The sequence below is a fragment of the Arvicanthis niloticus genome, chromosome 26 (assembly GCF_011762505.2).
Source record: "Arvicanthis niloticus isolate mArvNil1 chromosome 26, mArvNil1.pat.X, whole genome shotgun sequence".
Taxonomy (NCBI): Eukaryota; Metazoa; Chordata; class Mammalia; order Rodentia; family Muridae; genus Arvicanthis; species Arvicanthis niloticus.
Window position 1 is genome coordinate 36466171 of NC_133434.1, and position 19213 is coordinate 36485383.

The following is a 19213-nucleotide window of genomic DNA, read 5'->3' on the forward strand; positions in this document are numbered from 1 at the left end:
AGTCACGGCTTCCAGCAATGTCAAAGGTCAAATAGCAGAGGTCAACAGGCAGGCACTGTGCCGTCCACTCTCACTTTAGTCCAGTACTGGACCATGTGGCTCTCATCCTTATATGAATCAAAAGCTCTGGACAGTGTCCTGACTTTCCCAGTTTTCTGTTCTCCAGAGGCCACACCATGCTATCCTGCTAGTTAAAGCCCCCATGGCCTTCTGCCTGCACCCTGAGGCAGGAGGATCTACCCTCTACCACACAGTGAGCCTGTAGCATCAAGAGGCAGCCTGGGCAGTACAGACAATTATGGAAAAATAAAAATACACCAAGGGCTAGAGAGATGGTTCAGAGGTCAAGAGCATTTCTTTCTCTTGCAGAGGGGACTAGGGTTCAATTCCCAGCATCCCGTGGTGGCTCACAACCATCTGCAACTCTAATCCCAGACGATCATATGCCCTCTTCTGACCTCTGTGAGCACCAGGCATGCACACGGTACACACACAGGCAGGAAACCACTCAAACAAATAAAAATTAAAAGTCTAAAAAAAGAGAAAACACACCAACCACAGCTAGCAAGCTGATAACTCAGTGTGCAAGGGCACTTGCCACCAAACCTGACACCCTGAGTTCTATCGTGGTGTTCCATGACAGAACACCCTGAGTTCCACATGGGAGGAGAGAGATGACTGCCAGAAGTTGTCTTCTGGTTTCCACATACAGGCCATGGCATGTATACACGCACAAAAATTAAAAACACGCAACCTAAAGACTATCTAAACAGACCAAAGCTTACCGATCATAACCACTTTAGATTTTTAGTCCTGTGGCAGTTAAGTATGTCCAAAAATTGTATAGCAAGCAGCACCGTGCAGCTCCAGATCCCCCTGCCCTGTAAGTAGTCATACTCCATTGCCAGGTTTGGGAGTTTAAAATTGGGGACTGGGAGACAGTTCATCAGCGAAGCACTCAATGTGTCCAAGAGTGAAGATCTAGGAACCCATGCAGAAAGCCCAAGACAGTGGCACACACTTGCATTCCCAGTAGTAAAGGTGGGACACACAGGCAAGCAGAGACAGTAGGACAAAGGGGGAGGATTCTCGGAGCTCCCAGTCAGCTGGCCTAACCTACTTGGCAAAGTTCCAAGCCAACCTTATCTAGAACAAAAAGTGAAACCCTGGGGGATATCCTCTGACTCCCACATGCATGTGCACCCATGTTTGTCCTTCCACACGCAAATGCACACATGTGAACACACACACAATTGGTTTTGAACCACAGCTCCCGGAGTGACTGGTAGGTGAACGAAAAGGGTTTTCGTTTCTTTACCTGTAACACACAGAGGTTCCAACTCAAGTCAGCACTAACAATGGGTTGTCAGTAAATGCTTAGAGCCCATTCTGCCTCTATCTGAAGGCCTAGCTAGGGACCTCTTCTCCCTCTCTGAATCCTGTCTGTCAGGTTCCTGGGACTTCGGTGGTAACAAAGAAAGAGACAATTGCCTCCTTCCAGAGGTGGAGCAATGGAGGCCAGTTCTAACAGGTTCCAGTGTTTTCCCCAGCTCTGTCCAGAGCCCCATTCCAAACCAAAGAGTTGCAAAGGCCTTTAAACCCCACACTCATCACCTCAGGGTGAGGTCAGCCAAAATCCGCTCTTCCAAGCCCCAGGCTCTGAGATTTTGAAAACAGTCAAACATGAACTGGCCACCTCTCAGTGTCAGCAATCCTGGAAGGGCCCTGAGCCTCCTGGCTGCCAGCACCTATGGCTGCCTCTGGCCTTGGAACTTCCTTCTGGCCCTGCATAGTCCAAAGCTCCTTCCATCAGCCATTATGCAACCCCAGGCTAAGACTCTGGCAGTTTCAGATCCATGAGAAAAGGAGAAAAATCCCCCTAAAAGGCATTAGCCATCCTCCAAGCCTCAGATACTTGCTGCCTGCAACCCTGACAACCTGAGTTCCATCCCTAGGACCCACGTGGTAGAAAGAAAGAACAGACTCCCACAGGTGTCTTCTACCTCCACATATGCACTGTGTCATGCACACCCACACATATATACACAAAATAAATAAATAGAATTTTAAAATTATATTTCTTCACCTGCAACACGAGATAATTTCTAATGATTAATAGTATGGCATCTAGAAAATGTTTGTGGGGTTTGGGGGTGGGGATTGGTAGGGTTTTGTTTGTTTGGAGACAGGATCTCATGTAGCCCAAGCTGCCTTTGAAATTGCTACATACAGACAACAGTGATCCGGAACTTCTGATTCCCCTGCCTCCAACAACCAAGTTTTATGACATATGTGAACTACAACATCTAACTTACGCAGTGCTGGGGAGTGAACACTGGGCCCTGTGTGTACCATGCAGCACTCTACCCACCAAGGGGCATCCTCTAGAAAATATAAAGTATCACTTTATGGTAATTGTAGGGTGATGGTGGCACACAGTATTAATCCCAGCAGTCGGGAGGCAGAGACAGGCAAACCTCTGAGTTCAAGGACAGCCTGATCTTTAGAGTATGTTCCAAGGCAGCCAGGGCTACACAGAGAAACATGTCTCAAAAAAGAAAGGAAAGAAGGGGGAGGGGATAATATGGAAGCCCTGTGCACACACTTAGCTGAGACACTGATAAAAGATGTGGTGAAAAGGATTATTCATTAGCATATTCATTAGCTGAGGAGTCAAATGACCGTTTCTTCCACATTGATCTTCAGATTCCAGGCAGTCCCAATACACATCCCACTGGCCTTCCTGTGGCAGTCAGCAGGCTGATCTAAAATTCATAGGCTAATGGGAATAACATGTAGAAGCCAAAACTTTGAGGAGAAGGTTGAATAACTCAAACTACTTGGTTTCCAAGCTCGTCATAACACACACACAGTAGTAACCAATACTCAGACATATCGGAACAAGAAAAGATACCAAAACATGTAGAAGGATCCAGAAGGAGAACCGCATGTGTCATAATCATGAACTTTTTTAAAAGGCAGAGCCTCATGTAGTCCAGGCTGGCCGTGAACTCACTATGTAGTCAAAGACGGTTTTGAGCTTTTGCTCCTTCTACCTCTGCCTCCTCCGTGCTAGGACTCACAGCCCCGTGTTCCTGCAGCTGGTGGATACAGTGTTGCAGACTGCGTGGCTTCCTGTACCTAGGTAAACACTGAGCCACAGCTGCAGGCTCATGGATTGGCTTCTGACAAAGGTACCAACCAACATAGTTCCCAAGAAGGAAATATCTTTTGAATCAATCATAGGAGACTTTCGTTTAAAAAAAAAAAAAAAAAATTGACAGCCAGCCAGTGATGGGGCACACCTTTTTATCCCAGCACTAAGGAGACAGGGGCAGGCAAATCTTTGATTTTGAGGCTAGCCTGGTCAACAGAGCAAGTTTCAGGATATATATATATTTAGTTTCTTTAAAAAAACAAAAATCAATTCATCATAGATTATAAACCTCAACACAGGGCTGGAGAGATGGCTCAGCAGTTAAAAGCATTGACTGCTCCTCCAGAGGATGTAAGTTCAAATCCCAGCATCCACATGGTGGCTCACAACTGGCTGTAACTCCAGTTCCAGGGGATCCAACACCCTCACACATGCAAGCAAAATACCAATGCATGTAAATAAAAGTAAATACATTTAAATTTTTTTCTTTTTAATTTAAAAGCCTAAACCCAAAAACCCCAATCAGATTTCCAGAAGTAAATCTGGTGACCCTGGAGTTTGGAAGAGCCCTGCAGAAGGCATGATAAAGAACGACCATTATGAGGTAACAATTCCAAAAGGGCAAACTTCATGCAGCAGGATACTTAAAATTTTCAAGAGCATACATTGTATCTTAACTGGACAAAACCAAACCAAACCAAAACAAACAAACAAACAAACAAAACCTGTCTGCTTCAGAGAGTTTGTCTTATTTTTTTCTAGTTACTGGTGACACTGACTGACTGACAGAGCCTGAGGCCATGCCAGCCTAGAAAGGTACAGGGTAACAGGCTCTGGAGTCACGCTGACCTGGGTGAAGGTACCAGTGACCCTATTCACTTGTCAATCCTGAGCACCTTACTTTTCTAATCTGGGCCTTGGCTTTCTCATCTGTAAAATGGACACAAATTACCACAGAACCTAAATCATTAAGAATGAATAAGCATATGGAATAAGAAACGTGGTATGTACATTCATCCTGTACTTGGCCACTATGATACACCCATCATGACTGTCATGTGTTGCCCAAGAGCAGGTGCAGACCCAGGTCCTGACCAAAAGTCATGCATTGCCTGGCAGGGGACAGGTCTATACAAAGTCCTCTGCATAAAAGAAGTAGAGAGGTGGTACCCACAAAAAGTACAGATAAAAGAAGTGGCTGAGGGCTGCAGTCTCTGAAGGCTTCCTGGAAAAAGAAGGCCACCTCAAAACCAAATTAGGGGTTGTGGAACTCTCTCAGAAGGCAAAGCACTGACTGTGCAAACAAAAGATCTGAATTCAAATTCTCACACTCAGATAGAAGTTGGGATGATCTATGCCTGTAACCCCACTTGGAGCAGAGGAAGGGAACAAACCCAGGCAGATCCCAGAGGCTTGAAAGCCAACCCCACAAAAACAGTGAGCTACTGTTTGTTCAGTGAGAGACTGTCTCAACAACTAAGGTGGATGGTAAAGCGAGAGAGGAAGACACCCCACCTCTTGTCCTATGCACTTCAGTGCATATACACATCATAAATACCACACACACACGTACAAAGGGAGGGAGGGAAGAAGGGAGAGGGGACGGAGAAAGAGGAAGAAGGGAAGGAGGGAGGGAGGATAGAATAATATAGACTCTGGAGATATAGCTCAGCCAGATGAGTGCACAGACCTCTGGGTCTGCTCCACAAGTAAATCTGGGCATTTGTGGCACAAACCTATATTCCCAGCCCTCAGGATGTGGAGTCAGGATCAGAAATTCTAGGCCATTCTCAGCTATAGAGCACATTCAGGGCTAGCCTGGGCTACAGAAGACTGCCTCAAAAAAAAAAAAAAAAAAAAAAAAAAAAATCCAGGCAGGATATTGAATCAAAGGATCAAGCGCCTAGGAAGGGAAGGCCTGCAAGATTCCTTTCCCCATCCTCTCTTCTCCACCAGATGGCTCTGCCCATCCTCCTAGGGCTGGCGCCCGGCACTGTGCATCCTTGCCACTTCCTCCCCCAAACAGCCCTATGCCAAGGGGCATGACAGCAGAGCTTAGGCCCTGCATGTGTGTCCCCATTCCTGGAGGGTGGGGCTGGCCTGGGACCTTGGGCTTTACCCACCCCACCCCAACCCATACAAACACGCCAGCGCACTCGTTCCTTTCCACGGCTTGAATTTCAGTTTGTCCGAGGTGTTTTCTTAAGCCTAAGTGTTTTCTCTGCAGCCCAGTCACCCCCTGCCTGTCCCCCTCAGAGGCCTGGCCCTAGTCCCCAACCCCAGACCCCTCGAAGCTCTGACTGCCAGGCCCCAGTGCCGCCTTTGATGCACACCACCCGCTAGACTTCAATGCCGCTGTGTGCGCGGCCCCTTTAATAAGTTATTTCCGTGGAAAACCCTGGTAACTGGGTCGTGAATCAAGCCCATAAACACCTCTTACCCATCAAAGCACCCAAGAAAGGGAAGGTGGGCAGGCAGAAGAGCCCCTTAGGGTAAGTGCACACTGCTCTTCCTGAGGCCTACAGGAAGCCCTCCCTGTGCACCTGGGCCACAGCAAAAGCCCTGAAAAGATGATGAAGTCGCCCCAAATCGGCATCATCAAACGGCCGAAGGACACTGCCGGCCTGTGTCCCAGGGACCGTCTCAGCTCAGCTCCAGGCAAGATTTACAGCTCAGAGAGGCAAGCTGGCTGTGGTTCCTGGGGTACAGGAATGTCATGTTTTGGCTACCGGTGAAAGGCCTGGCTCAGTGGAGACACACTTCTTTTCCAGCATTGAGTTTCCTTCCCTCCTGCCTCCTTTGTGCTTTTCCCAGAGTGCACTAACTGCCCGGGGCCCTAGGAGATGCGGAGCTCTGGCTGAGCCCAGGACTCAGATCTACTTGAGTGATAGGTTGAGCATGGCTGCCATGTAGGCAGGAGTCCTGGACCCGGAGGAAGAGCCCAGGGCTAGGCCCAGCTCTGCTGCTCCAAATGAACACCTCCCTCCGACAGCCTGGACCCTGGCCGAAAGAAATACACGTGAGAAACTGTCTCAAAGCTTCAGTCTGTGAACTGCTTCCCCTGTGAGCATGAAGCCCTGAGTTCAATCCCCGAGGACCTACATTAAAGAATAGGCGGGGGGGGGGGGGGGGGGGGGGGGCAAGAATGGTAGAATGGTAGCATGTACTTGTAATCCCAGCATTGGGGAGGTGGAGACAGGCAGCTCAATGCATGTTCACAGGTCAGCCAACCAGCCAGTGGTAAACTTGCCTCAAAAAAACAAGGTAGATTGCATCTCAAGGAATGGCACATATGGTTGACCTCTGGCCTTCAAATACACCTGTACATGCATAAACATATGTGCAATCACATGTACACACACATTAAGGCTATGACCGTGGAAACGATCCCCAGATCCTTTAGAAAGAGGTGACAGGCCGATAATGGTTAGCCGGCATCTCTATGCCCAGGTATGCAACCAAGAGAAATATGTCCCCTGACTATGAGAAGGCCGGCAGAGGAACGTTTACTGTTGCATCATGGGTAGGAGTCCCAGACTAGGGGCCACAGATTCCTGGAGCTGTGATGTAGATGAGACAGAGCGCACAGATCCTTTCCACGGCCCACAGAACTCCATCCAGAAATGACAACAGCGGGCAGCTGCACACAGCAGCAGCAGCACTAAGCACTCTGCTGAAAGAAAGAAGCCGTGGAGAGACGGCTCAGTAATGCGAACACTGCCTGGCAGTCATGAGGACCAAAGTTCAGAGCCCAGCACCCTCATAAGTAGTTGGGTGTGGTCCTGAACACAACTGTAACCCTAGCCCGAGTTGGACAGAGGCAGGAGGATCACTGGGACTTCCTTCAGTCTAGCTGAGGAAACTCTAGGCTTTGGTCTGGAACAGGGACCTGGGCTAGGCCACCTCCAGGACTCCACTGTAGTCTGAGAGTGGAAAAGGTCCTGGCTCTGTCCAAATTCTGCAAGGCTGCCCATCTGGGGCTGGCCGCCCCGTTCTCCCTCACTGAGCAGAGAATACAGACAGTCCAAGGGGCTTCTGAAGTATAAAAATAGCACTACCCAGCCAAGAGTCCAGGAGGCCTAGGCCTTCTATCCTTTGGTCATCTCAAACTGCCACCACATGGCCTTTCCATCTGTAAAATGGGTCTATCAGTGGAACTCTTGATTCTCAGCTTTGCGCATAGCCCAGCCAACTCAGTCCTTCCCAGTCTCACGCTGAGTGACTTCCCTGACATTTTACCAACCTGGTGCCAACCCTACCTGGCTGGTGGTTGGTTTCTCCAGCCCTGTCCACTCTTGCCTGATCCCAGACGACTAAGGAAATAAAATCATTTCCAGGTTTTTTGAGACAGGATCTTATGTAACCCAGGCTGGCCTCCAATTCATTATGTGGCTGAGGGTGATCTTGAACACCTGACCTTCCTGTCTCCACCTTCCAGGTGCTGGCATTACATGTATGGACAGCGTGTCCATTATATGTGGTACCTGGGGACTGAACCCACGGCTCTGTGCATACGAATCAAGTTCTCTGATAACTAAGCTATGTCTCCAGCTCCTCGATTCTCTTTTAAAGGTCACTAATATGTCGGCAATGATTCACCTCACAGTCTGGGCTGGTGGCTTTGAGGCCAGCTCCAGACACAAGACCTCTGTTCTTCCAAATCCAGAAACTTCTACCATAAGGTGAGAAGGCCCTTCTGACACAAGGCTTAGGGTAGGGTGGGGGATGGGCTACTTTGTGGACTGCAGTCCCTCGGGCTTTACATTCTCAGGTTGGGGACCCTGGGGACAGGCCATAAATCTCAGGCATTCTTTCCACAAGATGGAGACAGGCGGCCAAGGGTCATGAAGGGAAAATGTTTCATATGAAAATGTCTGGTCAAGTATCTTCAGGATATATTTTCTGCATGAAAGAAACGCCACTCAACCCAGACAAGGAAACGTTTGAATGTGTCCCCTGAGTGTTGCTGATGCTCAGGAAGACTGGGCTAGAGGGATGATGTGGGCGAGTACCAAGGGCGGGCACACACACACACACACACACACACACACACACACGGCCAAATTAGATAGGAGGACCCTCTAGAAGGTCCTCAAAAAGCCTGTGCCAGAGACCACCCAGCAGCCTGGGTAACGGCATCCCAAGATGTCCTGGAAGTGGCTCAGAGTCACAGCACCCCCGAAGACACGCAGCAGCCACCTCTCAGCTCCTCCACTATCTCCCTGACTATTCGCTCCTTCACCTACCACCAGCCAAGGAGCAGAGATGACCTGGTGCATCCCATAACAGGTTCACGCCACTGCCATCTTGCGGTGGGTATACCTGGTAGCCATGGCAACTAATTCAGCAGAACAATACAGTGACAGCTCGGTCCATGGTGATAGGCAAGGAGCTGTTGACACTCCCTAGTTAGAGAGAGGGAAGTAAGGATCACAAGATCCTTGCTTGGGAGGCCAGCCATGACTTCCTCCCCTCTTCCCTAGCCACTGTGCTCTCGGAGGAGGCTGGGGCATATAAGAGAAAGGAGGACTCCATGATACAGCTTCCATGACAGCACCACACATGATGGGGTGGAACTTGGCAATGATGTGGAGCTCTGTGAGTAACCCTTTGCCCACATTCTCCAAGCCGGCCAATACACTCACGGTTCTCCAAGCTGGACTTTGTGAAAATCCTATTGTTGGTCACTGGTGCCCTAACTAGGGTGACAGACATTTGTTCATGCTGAATCTTGGTTCCCTGAAGGTAAAAAAACCACAGAAGCTCAAAGACCATGTTTGAATCCTGTACTGTCCAGGGAGCAGACGGGGTTCCTGGGAGGCCCCACAGAGGCCAGCCAAGCTTTCCAGCTGAGTGAGCTTAGGCAAGCAACTCAACCTCTCTGAGCTTCCGTCATTTCTTCCTTTAATTTGGCTAATAAAGTGGCTGCTTCATAGAGGTGTTGGAAAATTCCATGAACTCACAGATGTATGGCACTTGAGACAGTGCCTGGCACGGGGCTCTGTGCTTCCAGGGCCATTAACTATATAGTATGTGTGTGAGTGCGTGTTTGTGTGTGTGTGTGTGTGTGTGTGTGTGTGTGTGTGTGTGTGATGAGAGCTCCGTCTTGGTCTCCATGAACTCTCAGGATTTCTCTGCTTACAAAAGGAGTCCCTGCTGTGGGCTAGCCTAATGGCAGGCAATGTCCTTTAGGACCAAGCATGTCCTAAGGTTCCCTGGTCCCCAGGGACCATAATCCCTCTGTTCTTAACCACAACATTCAGGAGAACCACTCAGGACTCTCCACACCCTCCCGTCCCTCCCACGTCTACCTTCGGCTGTTTCTGCACAAGCTGTTCCCTCTACTGAGAGAACACTTACAGTCTGTTCTTAGCAAGCGCTTAGTCAGCCTACAAGACCCAACCCAGAATGGCCTGCTCTGCGAAGCTGTCCCTAACACCCACAATCCCAACAGAGTCCTGGTATCTTGGACACGAGCCCTCTTTTCTCTTCCCGTAGCTCTGTCAAGCTGTGCATGGGGCCATGAAGAGAAGAGCTGCTAAGATGGTGTACGACATAAAGGCCAACCTCGAAACCCATTTACCTCCTAAGGCCTAAGAGCTAGAACCGGCATCCAGAGCCACATCGGCACCATGGAGCTGGAGATCCCTGACCCAATGGGCTCCCTGTGTAGCATCACAAACTGAGGTGCTGGAGGCAAGGAGCTTGCTTACTTGAAGCCACCCAGCAGGAAAGGACAGAGCTAAGCTTGGACCCACCCCAGCAAACTGCCTTATCCCATGATGCTCCATGGCATACTCCTGAAGGTACCTCTGTGCGAGACACACACACACACAAACACACAAACACACCAGGCACTTGGTCATTTTGCAGCAGCCACCTCTATCCCTCTGCATGACCCATCACCCTTGGCAACTAGCCTGGGAGAAGGGAGTCTCTGTGAAGTGTCAGGAGCATAAAGAAGAGAAAATGGAAATTTAAAAAAGAACCCAGGGAAGGGTCTTGCCACTAACAGACACTGTTGATGGGAGGACAGCGCCGGCTGGCCTCTCCCCCCCCCATTATCCCAAGATGCCTCTTTTATCCAGGGAATCCCCATGGTCAAGTATGAGACCATCTAACCAGAGTCTCACTCCAAAGCCTAAGAAAACCATCTTTTCAGCTAGCATTTCCTTCCCCATGTCTCCATTCCCTCCCAACCACCCAGTATGTCTAGGCTCATCCCAAGAACACCATTCAGAGGTATGGTAGCATCCAGGCCCCACGGACCACCAGGTGTGACTGCTACTGGAACTCACTGAGCTGGCCCTGTATCCCTGCATCCCCCCCCGGGGGGGGATGGTTCTATTGGGTGAGGTGGATGCTGCCAAGTCTGACAATTGAGTTGGATCCCTAGGTCCCACATGAGTGGAAGGAGAGAAGCAACTCCCAGGAGCTGTGCTATGGCACTCAAGCTCACACACGTGTGCACATATGAACATACCACATATGCACATATGAACACACCACACGAGCACATATGAACACATCACATATGGACATATGAACGTACCACATGTGCACATATGAACATACCACATGTGCACATATGACCGACCATATCACACATGCACATGTGAACATACCACATGTGCACATATAAAGAAACCAACAGTGGCAGACTTCTAGCTATCCTTTAAAGCCCCACCTGGGTAATCCCCTTTTCTGAGACTCCTGGCCTCCTCTCAACAGGAGGCTCCTAATTGCCTCCTACCACAGCACCTGATGTGGGCCCCTGGAGGGCAGAATTGATACAGGTCTCATTTCCAGGTCAGGTACCTTTAAGAGCCACACCCGCACAAAGGACTATACCTTTCTGACCAGAGGCACAGTTACTCCCTTCTTTAAAGGCCATTTTACTACTGTCTCCCATTCCACAAGTAGAAAAACTGAGGGGCAGGGTGGCTAAGCAGCTGCCCCCTCTCAACTACTCAGGAGGCAGAGCAGAGACTTGAACCCAGGGCTAACTGTGATGAAGCCTCTGCCTGCCACTTACCTCTGCAAGGGTAGATGTGTGCTGGCTGAAGCTGCCAGAGCCCTGAGGAACACAGACAAGACCTGTGACCCCAGCAATCAAAGAGAGACAGCAACACTGTCTCATCTGTATGGACCTGAAGATGTGGGCAAAGAGCACTCAGTTGACAGCCAAAGGCCATGGGACAGAGAGCAGGTGAACAAACAACACAGGGCCACCTACTTCTTGACTAACTCCAGCTACCAGTGCTTGCTGTGTGGCTCACGGCCAGTCTCTTAATCTCTCTGAGCCTGTCACCAAACTGTTAGCTTGGAGAATGGGAGCATGGATAGGAGGGCCTAGGTCCCCAAGGAGCTTCAGATTAGGTAGACACTCAAATTCAGCCCAGCTTCAACCACCACCACAGTGCTGCCTCCTCCTGAGGAGGGTATGCTTCCAGTGATAGAGCTCAGATGGAGAGGCTAGCAAACACAGATAAGGCCAACAGAAGGGCCTGCCTAGTCTCCACTACAGGCAGCTTACATGGGATACAGACAGTGCTGCATTAAATAAACACCTGGCCAATTATCCGAGAGTTCTTGGTTACCAAATGGTAATCGTGGAGTATACAGATGCCAGCCAGGTGCCCCAGCATGGGACTGGGCAGGCCTACATGTTCAGTGGCCTGTCACCTTGAGTTCTCATGGAATGACTTCAGTTCTTCCTTCTCTCACCCACCCAGGGCACTCTCTTCTTCTAGGCTGGAGTAGAGGATGCTGGGAGAATCTTTCCCATCCCATCAGCTCTCCTCGAACCACCAGTTCCCACTGCCGCTCACACTGCACTTCTATGATTGAAAGCATACTTTGCCTTCCAAAAGAGGATAACTCGGGCTGGAGAGATGGCTCAATGGTTAAGAGCACTGACTGCACTTTCAGAGGTCCTGAGTTCAAATCCCAGCAACCACATGGTGGCTCACAGCCATCTGTAATGAGGTCTAATGCTCTCTTCTGGTGTGTCTGAAGACAGTGTACCCATATATAATAAATAAAACTTAAAAAAAAAAAAAAAAAAAAAAAAAGAGGATAACTCAGAGCCACCCACACCGAAGTGTGAGTTTCTTCAGCTGATTGCGCTTATTCTAACTATACTGAAGTCAAGGGAACAGGAGAGAAATGTCAGTGCTTTAAAAAAGATGCCCTGGTCTTTCTGATTTCAAATCCCTCCATGCCCTCCTGCGTGACATCACTCTATCCTCACAGGGTGAAGTAGTCATGACTCTCCTATCCACCAAGGCCTGTCATCCCCTGGGATGTTTCCCCACCTGCCAAGGACCCCCGCCCCTCTAGCCAATACCAACATAGCCCAAAAAAAAAAACCATTCCACCTGCTTACTCTGACCAGTATCTCTGTGTCACCTTGGCTATCTTGGATCTCACCCTATAGACCAGGCTGGCCTCAATTCATAGAGATCTCCCTGTCTCTGACTCCCGAGTGCTGGGATTAAAAGTGTGCACCACAACCGCCCAGCCACTTTTATTTTTCCGTGACGATCAAGACCAACAGAGGCCTCTTCACTGCCCAGTACTACAGGATCAGCTCTGAGATATCTGGGCAGAAGTCCCCAACACAGTCCAGCCTATGGTCCCCACATGTGTGTGGGGTGCTCTCTGCAGGAGCCTGGTTGGGGGAGGACCTCCTGCAGGTGTGCTTTGAGGTCCGGTCCTTCAAGCAGGAACCAAGCAGTCTGCCTCCTCTGCAATCAAGGAAACTCACAAATACAAATACACTGTGAAATACACACCAAACACACACCAGACACACACACACACACACACACACACACACACACACACACACACACACACGTTTCCACAGTTGACAAGGAAAAAAGATGTCTAAGCACCTATTTATCCTGCAACCTAAGGGCACCAAGGCAGTTCCCCTGACTTAACAGCCATGAGAGCTGGCAGGGACCCAGAATCATAAACTCAAAAATAATCAGTGTCCCTTCATTTCAGTCACATGTGGCTCTGCCTGCACGCCGGAGGAGAAAATGGGTCTATGCTGTAACTTGGCTCACCTGGCCGAATCTTCCCCCTGCCCCCGCCCCTCCCCCACCCCTATCCCTCAAGAAAGGGCTTCTCTGTGTAGCCCTGGCTGTCCTGGAACTCACTCTGTAGACCAGGCTGGCCTCGAACTCAAAGATCCACCTGCCTCTGCCTCCCAAGTGCTGGGATTAAAGGCTTGTGCCACCATCACCACCACCCGGCATCCTGCCTGGATGGATCTTTAATATGTTTTTTGTCCTTTTTTGTGACAGGTTTCACTATGTATCTCCAGTTGGCTGGAACTATAGACCAGGCTAATCTGTATCACAAATGTTTGTCTGCCTCTGCTCCCTTGAGTGCTAGGCTTAAAGGCATGGTGACAGGCAGCTACCTGGGCTAGATCTTTAAGGGCCCAGAAAGCCGACAGGAGCTGGAGATAGAAGACCTGGATTCCTATGCCATGTGGGCCACAAGCTCACTGAAAGGTTTCACCTTCTGCCTTCATCTCTTAAAATAACCATGGTGCCGTAGTCTCTTCCCAAGAACTCAGGAAGACCAGGAACCGGACAGGGAAGGGCTCTAGGCTAGGGAAATGGAAAAGTGTCTGGGAGCAGCCAGCACTGTCACCTTAAGACTCATAGGAGCACAAGAAGTGACAGAGGGAATTCTAGAAATAGAGTCATCAGGGTACACTGAACTAGCAAGGAGCTCAGGTTCCTGTGGCCACAAAGGCTATGTGGCCCTGAGGGACACAAGGAATCACTACACGTATGGGTTGACAGCCCAGCTGTCTTGACATAAAGTAAAGCACTGAGGTGGAGCCTGGCTCACCCTGGTCACTCATCGCCACTAATCTACTTTTATGGCTTGGATGTAGAGTCAGGAGAAGATGCAGAGGCCCAGCTAGCTAACCCCAACCCCAGGCCACAAACCCAGCTGCCACACCGCACACTACCAACCATGCTCCCAGAAGATCACAAGGACCTCAGACACCCACGTCTCCTGGCCCTCTTGCCCCAGTTCCTCCTACCCAGCCTCTCATAGGAAGTTCCCTTGAATCTGAGAGGTCTTAGGGCCAGCATCTGGGAATTTCAGTCAGGGGACAGCACCAAAGCCGGGGGTTCCTTCCTCCTCCTTCCTGCCATGTGCAGGGCACAAACACCACCAGCTTTTAGCAAACTGCCCCCTTGCCAGTCTGCCCAAGCTATCCCCTTAGCTTACCCACAGTCCCTCCCCCCAGAGCATGGAGGGAAAAAGATCCACCCACCTTGAGGTCTCCTATTACGGAGAAGTGTCCCAGGCTACAGTGATGGAGAGACCTCTTTCTAAGCCATGGAAATGGCAGAGACATGGTGGAGAACTTGGTTAAAACCTGGCGAGTTACTATCTTCAGGTCCCCATCCACACAGCTTTGGAGCCCAAGACGGCATTAAACTCCTCTCTGGCTTCAGCCTCCTGAGTACTGGGCTGACACACATGTAATGCCACACCCATTTCTTACCTCCAAGAACACCAGCAAAAGACACACACACACACACACACACACACACACACACGCCATCTTCCCATTTACAGAGTAGGCAAGTAAGTGCACAAAAATCACAAGAAATCAAAATCCGTTCCACCAACGTACCCGCACCTCTCCCCACCGGTACCGCCCATATCGAGGAGTAAGGAGAAATATGCCAACCTGAGAATTCACCCGGAGCAGTGATGAGGGAGTTGGTGGCCTCGGTTTCAGTGTAAGACAATGTAGAATCGGACAGATCTGTTTGAGGAGGAAAAAAGAGAGCTCAGTTGGCCAAAAGGCATGCACACACAAAGGGCAATGGCCCAGGGGACCACGGATTTATTAGTTATTTGTTCCTGTAGCTCAGGCTGACCTTGATGCCAATACCTAGCCAAGGATGGCCTTGAACTCCTGACTCTCTTGCTCTCACCTTCTAAATGCTGAGATTGCAGGCCTGAGCCTTCAAAGCTGGGGTATGCAGTGCAGGGAACCAAACCCAGGGCTTCATGTATGTCAGGCAACCACTCTACCAACTGAGTTATAACTCCAGCCCCCAAGTCTCTAATGTCACTCTGGAACCCAGTCTCAGGATCACGGCAGACCAGGCCAACTATCTAGTCTCAGAACCCTTCTGGGAAAATGCACACCACTGTGACCCTGAAATAAGGAAGAGTCTCAGATGTCCTGACCATAGAAACAGTCCGTGTTCAGGGGACTGAGCAAGCACGAACCTGAAGCCTGTTTGGGTAAGGTTAAATTAAGTCCCTGAACAATTCATAGCTGCTAAACTTAATCACAACCATTAAAATTCTTGAAGTTGTTCGTTCTTGCTTCCCTCTCTCTCTCCCCTTCCTTCCTTCCTTCCTTCCTTCCTCCTGAAGCTGGGAAGCTTAAGAAGTCGCTAGCCACTTCTGCTCCCACAGGCCTCTCACTAAGGCCCAAGTGTTTGCTCTCAGATTAACTTTTGCTATCTCTCTCAACTCTCCCACTCCCCAACATCCAAAGAGCCGGTGGAGCTTGGGCTGGGTTCTGCATTCATGCTTGTTTTTAAAAAGCAGGCTTAATTAAGCGCTTGCAACACTGGCAGTCCCCTGCCTGCGGTGAGAGCTGAGATGGAAGGGAGCGTTTTTTTTTTTTTCCCTACCTCACTGGGTTCATAAACTGGTGCTCTGGGGAATGGGAAGAGTTAGGAATTTTTTTCCTCTGAGGTCTAGGCCTCTGTTACCAACAGTATGAGGTTGTGCCCAGTAAGGAACAGACAGGTCTGTCCAGGAGTTGAGATGCATGGACAAGGAAGCCCATAAGTTATTCAGCTCATCCAGCAGAAGCTAGATCTGGCTTGGCTAGCCCCAGATGGCCCAGCAGCCACCAGGGGCTGGGACTCCTGGAACAGTTCCCTCAGCTTAGGCTCTAGCTAGCCAGGATTCCATTTCATTTTGCAGAAATTTTTTCCTTTTCCTGCATGGCTTGAGAAGCGGTAAAGATGAAACAGGAACCAATTCAGTTTTTTTTTTTCCCATTTCCCACTTGCCAGATGCTGAATTTGATTTTGGTTCTTGGTCTCATGTCATCAGAGAAGCAAATAAGTAAGTTAATTTTGTATGTGGGTGTATGTGTAATTATTATATAATATATAGAATATATAATAATTGTATAAATAGTAAAAAGGGAAACAATGCAAGGAAAAAGAAAATAATAATTTAAAAAATATTGTACTATATCTCAAGGCACAAAAATTATCTGATGTATTGAAGATAAAGACATAAGAAAATCTTCAAAATAAACCCTTCAATGCTCAAGTGGAACATTTAAAATTTTGCACTTTTTGTATGTATGTGTGTTTGCATGTTTGTGTGTATGTAGGTGCACACTGTGCACATGTGTGTGTGTGTTTGTGTGTGTGTGTGTGTGTGTGTGTGTACACACCAGAGGTCAACTCTGGGTATCAGTCCTCACCTTGCTTTCTGACTTTTTGAGGCAGGGTCTCACTTGCCTAATGTCCACTGAGTAGGTTAGGCTGGCTGGCCAGCCAGTCCCAGGGAGAACTTCTGTCTTGGTCTCCTCTGTAGTGGGACAGGCATGTGGGCTTGAACTCATGTCCTAACACTTTACTGATTGAATTCTCTTCCCCACCTTGAGTTTGCATTTAATACCTAATGTCCCGAGAATGCCTGGAGCCTCTGGTGAGGCTCGGTGAGGGAGCTATTCCTGGAATCTAGTGTGCTAGTTCTAGCTTCCTTTCAAAAAGTCAGTAGTAGAAATACACAAAAGGCATGGAAGGTCTTGTTCTTTAAAATGTCGAATATTGCTAGTACTGAGCCTTCCACCCATCATCTGAAGGAGAACCACCAGGTCACGGGTTGGTTGGGTCCTATTACTTTAAAATATATTTTTTACTTGTATTATTTTTAATTATGTGTAAGTGTGCGTCTCCATGTATTTACTGAATCTGCAGTTACGGATGGTTCTGAGTTGCCTGATGTGAGACTCACAACCCTACCCTGCTCACTCAGCTCCGGAGCATTCCCACCACCGACACTTTGTAGCCGCCCATGAGGGAGTAGTCTTGTAACTCTATTATTTTTCCCACATCATTTAAAACATAAAAACAAAGCCAGCCACAGTGGTGCACATCTGTAATTCCAGCAAGCAGGAAGGGGAGTCTAGGCAAGAGGACGGAAAGTTTGAAGGGACGCCCACTAGACTACGTAAGAATATCCTATCTCCATCAGCTTGATTCGATTCGACCAGTATAAGCCATTCTTAGCTCTTATGCTAACATGAAGTTCTGTGAGCCCCAGCTAGAGCCATCTTTGCTTTCTGGGACTCAGGAGTCCCACTGTGAAGTAATGCAACACCTGATAGCATCTTTCCATTGTTGTTTTGTTGTTTGTTTGTTTGTTTTCAGACAGGGTTTCTCTGTGTAACCTTGGCTGTCCTAGAACTTGCTCTGTAGATCAGGCTGGCCTTGAACTCCTGGGTGCTGGGAAGGTGTGTGCCACCAAACATGGCTTCCTTTTCATTTTTAAATGGTCACTCTTTATGGCTTTTCTGCTTTTCCTCAGGCTGACAGACAATTCCCCTGGCAATGATCCTACCACTGGTTATAAACCTTTTGAGTTTTTTTTTCTCTAATGGAGCAAGGCATCCTCTACAGGACTTAGGAGATGCCGAGGCTGGCCTGTGGCCATGGCCTGAGCTGTGGCTGCCCTGGGTCAGTCTCTCAGCCCTGCAGCTCCTCAGCTAGGGTCTCCCTCTCCTCACTCAGGTGGCTCTTCCTCATCTACCCTGCGACCATGACCCCACGATAGTGAACAAAGCTCCCGGTCACAGGGCTTACAGGTGGGACAAACCTGCTTAGTCACTGCCTCCCACACCCAAGAGGGGCAGCCTTTGCTCTATTTTTCATGGATCAAACTCCTCAAGCAAGTCTAGGGTGTCTGTATCTCTGACTTCACTGGAGATAAAGGGTTGGAAGGAACTTGGGGGTGACTACCTGAGTCCACGACCCAGAGAAGTGACCTTCCAGCCAGAGCTCACACACTTGAGAGTGAAAGCTTCTACCAGAAACAGTGCAAACTCATTCTTTGTGCTCACTTGGGAATGTTCTAGCACCCATGCCATGCCAATAGACTTTGGAGGCCTGGGCCTCACAGAAACTACTAGTCAGAGGGTTGCTGTGTTGGAGCTCTTAAGGCCAGCTCACTTGTTACTGAAACTCCATGGACCACATGACTGCCCTACATCCACAGAGGAGAGACCAGGGCCCAGGGAATCTCTGCTTTTAAACAGCCAGTTAGTTAGTTAGTCAGCTAGTTGTATATAAGTGTGTGTGTGCACGCCTGAGTGTTTGCATGTACATCAAGTGCATGCAAGTACCCTTGGAGGCCAAAAGAGAGAGCACTGGAGCGGCAGGCAATTGGGAACCACCTGATGCAGGTGCTGGGAACTGAATCCAGATCCTCTTGGATGAGCAGCGAGGGCTCTCAACCATGTGCCATCTCTCCAGTCCCTCGTCTGCTTTTTTAAAATGTATGTGTAAACCCCAGAACATAGGCTGACACTTAGATGCCAGGCTATACAGAAAAGACAGCTTGCCATAGCACAGAACTTGTCTGGAATGACATACCCTCTCCCTCAGAGACAGCTAGCCTCTGTCTATCTGTCCAGATGGGGGACAAGGACAGGTATGGCTAAACAAAGACTCTGCCCTGTGTGCCTGTCATACTCTCAGTTAACACACTGGTGGACAGTTACCCAAGTCTGGGGGAAAAAAGGAAGAAAGAGACCCAGAAATTCCAACCCACCTTCAAAAGAACAGCTTAAGTCAGAACCTATTTCTCTCCCACAGGCCCATGTTTAAGGGTCACAGAGAGGTTAGTGAGGAGCCTGGAATTTGAAGATGTAAATAGTCTTTCTGCAGCAGCCGTGGGAGTGTTTGTAAAACTTCACCCTGTTTGAAGGCACCCAATTCAGCCCACCCATCCAGGGGTAGGCACACT

General features: G+C 49.1%; 1 protein-coding gene across 1 annotated transcript in view; it reads right to left on the reverse strand.

Moving 5' to 3' along the window:
• The window catches only part of Smad6 (SMAD family member 6), a 63852-nt gene that overhangs the window by 34895 nt on the left and 9744 nt on the right, over positions 1-19213 (reverse strand). Inside the window, exon 3 of the mRNA XM_076925745.1 lies at positions 14892-14969. Within this exon, the coding sequence (XP_076781860.1) occupies positions 14892-14969 (78 nt within the window). The remainder of the gene's footprint in view (positions 1-14891; positions 14970-19213) is intronic.